The sequence below is a fragment of the Macadamia integrifolia genome, chromosome 3 (assembly GCF_013358625.1).
Source record: "Macadamia integrifolia cultivar HAES 741 chromosome 3, SCU_Mint_v3, whole genome shotgun sequence".
In the NCBI taxonomy this organism is placed as follows: domain Eukaryota; kingdom Viridiplantae; phylum Streptophyta; class Magnoliopsida; order Proteales; family Proteaceae; genus Macadamia; species Macadamia integrifolia.
The window spans coordinates 8,916,521-8,923,482 of NC_056559.1; the positions used below are offsets into that span (position 1 = coordinate 8,916,521).

Consider the following 6,962-nt stretch of genomic DNA (forward strand, 5'->3'; position numbering starts at 1 on the left):
GCCCGTATGAATAATTCTAAGAAGATAAGAAGAATTAAACTCAAAACCATACGTTTTTTACGATAGAAGTTCCATCAACTTGACCATCATGAAAACATCAATATATTGATATGAATTGATCAATATAATTCTGATATTTTGAAACCATGTCGTGACTTGTGATCCAAACAAAAGTAGAGACTTGGACCCCCACTAATTCTTTGTGGCGAAGTAGGTAACGTGTGAATGCTATAACTAAATATGATGAATATTGGGGATATCAATCAACATCATAGGTTTAATTGGACCCACAGCCTTGTCAGTTTCTATTTGTACCCCACGATTTGCCCAAATGGGCCCTCTGTTAAATATAAAAGAGGTGATTCCGGGGTATGTGGGCCAGTTGAAAAAGTTTTCCGCCCTTTTTTATTTGGATTCAGCTTTTCTCATGAGCGTTCATCGTCCAAATCTTACCATAGTTATTTGGGCGAGCATCACGTGTCTAGGGGATAATCCAACAATTATTAGAATCTTGTTTTCCACATGCCTTTGTCAACGTCTCGTTTTCTATGCCTTCTCTCAAAACGTTGAATCATCGCCTAAATACATGGTATCGACCTAGGTGATAGGTGTTCAAGAGAAAAGTCAAATCCTTCTAAATTCCTCAACACGTTCTCCTGCTCGTGACGTCTACGTTCCACGTTACATATAGAAAAGAGCTGAATCCAGTATTCACATTTGTATCTCAGCAATGGAGGTTACTTTCGTCAATTAGTGCACTTCTATGGCAATAACGTAAATATAGGTATGTTGTCGGCTAAGAAAAGTGGGAAGGGTGGTTTAGTCATTTAGCTATTCGAAATGTGGATATCTTTTCCGCCTTCCAAGATTTAAAGAACCCTTCGCGTTGCCTTTCGTCCATGCATCGCGGACGCGGAAGCTCAAAGGAATCGCTCGTTAACCAACTCGCCTACGAGTAACTCAACATAGAGAGAGAGAGAGAGAGAGAGAGAGAGAATCTAGCAAATTTGCGAGCTGAGAGCTGAGCAAGGTGGGTAGCTTTCTCTGAATTTGATGATTTTCGTTTCTGCTTCAAATTTGTTGTTTTTCTTTCTTCTCTCAAATGGGTTTTCTTCAATCCGGGACTTTCATGTTCTTTCTTTTTCAATTTCTGTGCGAGTATCCTACACACAAATTTTGATGAATTTGCTTTTTCAATAGTTTTTAGTCAAAACTTATTGTGGAGGTCATTGTTGAGTGAACTCTGCTTCAGATTATTGTCGGTGGATCCCCACCTGTTGTTGCTTGGAGTGTTTAAATGATGAATATAGAGGAGGAAACTTTGAGTTTGAATAATCGTTCTTTTTCTACAAGTTCCTGAATCTCTTGAATCGGTCCATGGCTTTTTTGGGTTTAGTCCATAAATCGTTCTCTGCTTTTTGTTCATCTGGGTAGGGTCTAGTCAATCATCGGGATTTTGCAGCTATGTCAGCTGTGTTCGATGATGGAAAAATCGCGTATGTGGGTTGAAGTTCCCTTTTTTCTCCTCCAGTTTTTACAGTAATTGCTGTCAAAGCACCCAGAATTGGTGGCATTCATCTCTTCTGATTCTGAAGTGATGACGAAATAGCTAATGATATCAATTGGTTGCGTCTGCAGATACCTATAATTTTACTTTCGAGCATTCAAGGTCTGAGCTTTGGTGAAGATTGTGAGGTTGTTCTTTCAATTAGCAAGCTTCAAAGTTCTTCATACCGATAATCGAAACAGAGGAAATTAAGGTACTGACTCATCGATCAATCTGTATTTCCTTTAATGAATACAATCTGATACCCTTTGGATTTTCCTTTAATTCGTTATATATATTACAGTAATGAATTGTTACTTACGATCAAATTTTCATTCTTTGCTGTTTCTGGCTTTCAGATTGCGCACTTGATTCTGTCGGAGGAAGAGGATTACTCTCCACAGTTTTCATAGATTTCGACAATGGGTTCATTAGAGGAACAAAAAACTGAAGCAACTAGTACCAAACCTCCTGGAATTCGGTTCTTAGAGTACATTAGGAACTCTGCTGTATCATTCAGAACCTACCAGACCATTGTCCTAATTGTGACATTTTTTGCTTACGCTAGCTATCATGCCACTAGGAAGACCACAAGTATAGTCAAGAGTGCGCTTGACCCTAAAGCATCCCAAGTGGGCTTGAGCTTCTTTCAATGGCCAAGGAACAACTTCCTGAGATCGAATGAAAACAAAACGGTCTCGAATGTCCTCACCGGTGGTTGGGCGCCTTTTAATGGATCAGATGGCCCTGCAATGCTAGGGGAATTGGATGTGGCTTTCCTCGCAGTTTATTCCTTGGGAATGTATTTTACTGGACACTTGGGGGATCGGCTTGATTTGAGGATCTTTTTGACAGTGGGAATGGTTGGGACTGGTCTATTTACTTCACTATTTGGGTTTGGGTATTGGTTTAATATCCATAATTTCTACTACTTCTTGATAATTCAGACGAGTGCAGGTCTTTTCCAGGCAACTGGATGGCCTTCAGTGGTTGCAGTAGTTGGAAATTGGTTTGGGAAGAAGAAGCGTGGATTGATTATGGGTATTTGGAATGCCCATACTTCTCTTGGAAACATAACAGGATCTCTGGTTGCTTCAGCTTTATTGAAGTATGGTTGGGGTTGGTCCTTCGCCGTTCCTGGTCTCCTTATTTCTTTTGTTGGGTTGGTGGTGTTTCTGTTGTTGCCAGTTACTCCAGCTTCCGTGGGAGCTTCTGAAAAAGAAGAAGATGAAGTGCAATGGCCTAAGAAAAATGTTGGGGGAGTAACAGAACCTTTGTTAGGATCAGAGTCAAAGGTGGTTAAGGACAAACCTGTTGGGTTCATAGAAGCATGGAAAATTCCTGGGGTTGCTCCTTTTGCTCTTTGCCTCTTCTTCTCCAAGCTGGTGGCTTATACATTTCTCTATTGGCTTCCATTCTACATTACCCATACAGGTACCAATCTCTTTCTGTTTACTCCTTACTTCACATGAAATGAATTGAAATTAAGGTTATTTATTGTTTCTGTCTTGAGGTATGTGACTATATTATGTGTCAACCAACTCAAAACTGCTTCTGTTATGGGTCTACATAGATATTGAGTTCATAAAGGAAGTCTTTACATTGATCCCATGCCATTTGGACAGTAACATGACACAGAATAGCTATAAAAAGAAAAAAAACAATACAGCTATTCCCTGTTGTAAAGCTAGGTGTTACCTATCCCTTTAGGTTAATGAATAATGTTCCATGATTGTTGAAAGATTATATTGATTTTGATCTAAACTTATTATCACTAAAACAAGAAAACTGGGTTCCCTTATTGATTTTTTTTGGTTCCCATCCTGCAGCAATCGACGGTAAGTATTTGTCCGATGAGACGGCAGGTAGCCTGTCTACAATGTTTGATGTTGGAGGGATAGTTGGTGGGATTCTTGCTGGCTACATTTCAGATCGCCTGGATGCTAGAGCTATTACAGCAGCAAGTTTCACATACTGTGCAATCCCAGCACTATTTTTTTATCGGAGCTATGGATATGTCTCCTTGTCTGTGAACATTGCCCTCATGTTCGTCACTGGCATGCTTGTTAATGGCCCGTATGCCCTTATTACAACAGCAGTGTCCGCAGACTTGGGTACGCACAGCTCATTGAATGGGAACTCGCGAGCATTGGCAACAGTTACAGCAATCATAGATGGAACAGGGTCTGTGGGAGCTGCAATTGGACCATTGCTTACTGGCTACATTGCTGCAAAGAGCTGGAATGCAGTATTCAATATGTTGATGATGGCCGCTCTGGTGGCAGGGCTTCTTCTAACAAGACTAGTGGTGGCCGAGGTGGCTGCAAAGATTCAGTTTTTAAGGTCACAAGGTTGCACTCAGTCAAGGCCTGAAGCTAGCGTGGCTGAAGTGTGATTTCTTAGTAAGGGATGAAGAGGGTGTTGTGTGTTGTTCTTGATGTGTGATCATCCAGAATGTATAGATCTGATTGATTGCCCCTGATGATTAGCTGGATGAAGGGGTGGAATGGCATGTTGCAGAACCTCTCCTTGTGTTTGAAAGACAGTAGAGGTCTGTCCTCCATGATCAAAATTGCCATTGGAGGAGCGGAGCAGGGCCGGGCCGGGCCGGGCCGGGCCGGGGCCTTGTATACATATACAGTTATATAAGCACACACGTTACCTCTGTTAACTTTATCAACCAAGTTTGGTATGGAAAGAAAACTCCAAACCCCCCCCCCACCCCCCCTCCCCTCCCCTCACCTTTTTTTTTCTTATTTTCATCCTCCTAGTTGGGCAAGGAAAATCTGAATCTGTGGCACAGGTAGACTAGAGCAATGCTGTGATCTATATTAGGGATGGTTTTTCCCCTCTTCTTTACTGGGAGGTCTACGAACTTTCACCTCTCACCCGGCCGGAAATAGAGCCCAACCCCCTTTGTTTCAAACATTTCTGCAAGCAGGGGGGTCCAAAGTGTTGCCCCCTCCTGTTCAAGGTCAGGTTGCCTAACTCCACAAAGAAAAATAATCATCTGTTTTTCTCATCCCTGTTTTTCCTTGTTTCGCTATCTGTAGAACGTGACACGTGAACAATTTTAAGATCAACGCACCGGATGTAATAATCTTCATCCAATTTTGACCGTTGATCTCTTTGTTATCCACGTATTGCGTTCTACAGGTAGCAAAATAAAGAAAAACATGGATAAGAAAAACAAAGGATTTTGATCCCTCCACAAACACCCAACCTTCTTTTTGCTTTTCCAGAAAACAAAGAAAGAAAAGTACCCAAAACAGAAAGTTCTAGGTACCAATACCGATACAGAATGTATTACCCAAAAAGTGGCTTTTTCTTAAGTCCATTCAGGTCGATATTGTCCATTGTACATCGGTATCAATTATGATTATTAATCAATAGGACTCCGAGGATTTTAAGACTTCAAACACGTGAGGTAATAAAGGTTATATGTGGAGGTCTAATCATGACTAAATGAAAAGAAAAAATTAATAAAAAGTACAATGATTGATGATACTCTCGTAACCTAAATGGGTGAATGGAAATAGAGTGCACAACTTAATAGACATACGTGAAAAGTTTCTTGTGTTTGATCCACTAGGCTGAATTTAGGGAATCCAATATCTTTATAGAATGATTCACTAAAAAGATAAACCAGAAACAATTATTTTTTTTAATAAAAAGAAAGAAGTCTGAGTCATCACGCATTTGAAAACGATTTTTTTCTTTTAAGTTAGTTGTAAGTATTTAATAAAATAGAACAATGGTCTAATGCAATTTTTTTTGGTAGGTCTAACGCATTGGAAACTAAAGAAGAGAGGGAAGCATATGTCCATTGAGAAACCCAAGGGCTAGCCATATGCCTATCCAAACATTCTCGAATTAATTTTTTAGGAGGTGTTTGCAAGACAAGGTAAAATGGAATCTCTAATGTTAATATTAATCAAACCAAAGGAGTGGACAATCCCCCTAAAAACAGATAGGAATCTTTAATATGATAATCATCACTATCATGCAGCATCTTTGAAAAACAAAAGAATGGATTCATAATCCGGCCTTAGGGAAAAAAAAAAGGACATATCCAATGCACGAGACTTTTGCATGTGGAAGGTCCAAAGGGCAAAAACTAATACCATCAATTTGACAGTTGAAGAAACAACCCCTTCTTTGGATTCATTAATGTAGTATGAAAAGAACTACAAGAAGCATGCATGTTGACTAAATACTCTCTAGGATCTATTTGGTTGCAAGAGAAATTAGAGGAAATGAAAGTAAAATTTCAAACATTAAAGTAAAACTTTAATAATCATTATCCAAACTACTTAAATTTCTTAACCTATTTAGTAACAATGTTTTTTTAGATGTAATTTTTATCATCCTCAAACCTAAGGGATATAGATGCAAAGAAAAGTGAAATTTTATAAACAAATATAGAATGATTTGGAATTAGTAATATAATTATATCGAGTTGATAATTATAAAAAATTCATTTCGAGGTCTGAAAATTTTCCCTTCCCTTCCATTTAATTTCCCTAGTAATGAGAAAAAACTAACTAGAGAATGAAAGTAAAAGTGCAAAGCCGTTTAGTACAATTTGAGAACCCTTAAATAACAGGCAGTATAACGGCCTAGATAAGGGGTGGGAGTTGAACCGAAGGTCTCTCTCTAGTTGGGACACAAACATATTCTTTTGGGATCCAGCTCATTTGTAGCGCCGGGGTGTGCTACATCTTGTGTAGTGCAACACCAGATAACAACCCGTGTAATAATCATAAAGTGTGGTCCAAATAATCGAATGTGCAAAGAAGCCATTATACATGCGAAGCAGGGGAATATCGTGTTTACCTCCATCCTCTTGCCCCTTTCTTCGATGGATCATTAGAACCGAATCCTTCTTCGATGGAAAATCTGCTCCTACCCACAAAAATCTAGGTTTTGAACAACAAAACACCATTCTCCAACAAGAAACAAACACAAAGCTTCTGAGAGTTTCGAAGTCTCTTTTGCTTTTCCGATTTTGATTTCTTTGAGTGTTTTTTTTTTTCATTATGTTTACGTTGTGATGAACACTTTTGTGTACCGAAGACGAGGCTTTTCGGAGTCAAATTGGCTACTGTTTTCCTCTTTTATTAGGGTTTATTTGTTGAGAAATCCTTTTGGTCTTTGCGTTAACATTTTTGTTTCTCTTGGAATTTTAGTAATGGAGAGGTGTGATGTCTACTCATGAATCTCTACAGGTTCTGTTCGTTATCTCCTATCCATTCCCTCAAATGCTCTCCAAGATGTGTTTTTCTGTTAAAATTTGTAGGTATTTGATGGCTTTTTGGGCCGCTGGAGAAGAATGAGATTACTAAAAATTTTGCATCTCTCTAATTCATTTAATTAAAATATTTTTCAGTTGATTTTTTCCCCCAATTTTTTTTTT

At 38.9% G+C, this 6,962-nt stretch overlaps 1 protein-coding gene across 1 annotated transcript; it reads left to right on the forward strand.

Moving 5' to 3' along the window:
• The first annotated feature begins 898 nt into the window (after window positions 1-898).
• LOC122072983 (putative glycerol-3-phosphate transporter 1) lies at window positions 899-5,053 on the forward strand. Its single transcript, XM_042637445.1, has 4 exons — window positions 899-1,030; window positions 1,639-1,760; window positions 1,906-2,980; window positions 3,376-5,053. The coding sequence occupies exons 3-4, from the start codon at window positions 1,969-1,971 to the stop codon at window positions 3,939-3,941; spliced, it is 1,578 nt and encodes a 525-aa protein (XP_042493379.1). The 5' UTR covers window positions 899-1,030; window positions 1,639-1,760; window positions 1,906-1,968; the 3' UTR covers window positions 3,942-5,053.
• Window positions 5,054-6,962: the final 1,909 nt, after the last annotated feature.

What these genes read in the sequence shown, in the direction of transcription:
- LOC122072983 (XM_042637445.1), top strand. Translation starts at nt 1,969, where the DNA reads ATGGGTTCATTAGAGGAACAAAAAACTGAAGCAACTAGTACCAAACCT. An exon ending in ATTCTACATTACCCATACAG is followed by an intron (nt 2,981 to 3,375) that starts GTACCAATCTCT and finishes CCCATCCTGCAG; the next exon opens with CAATCGACGGTAAGTATTTG.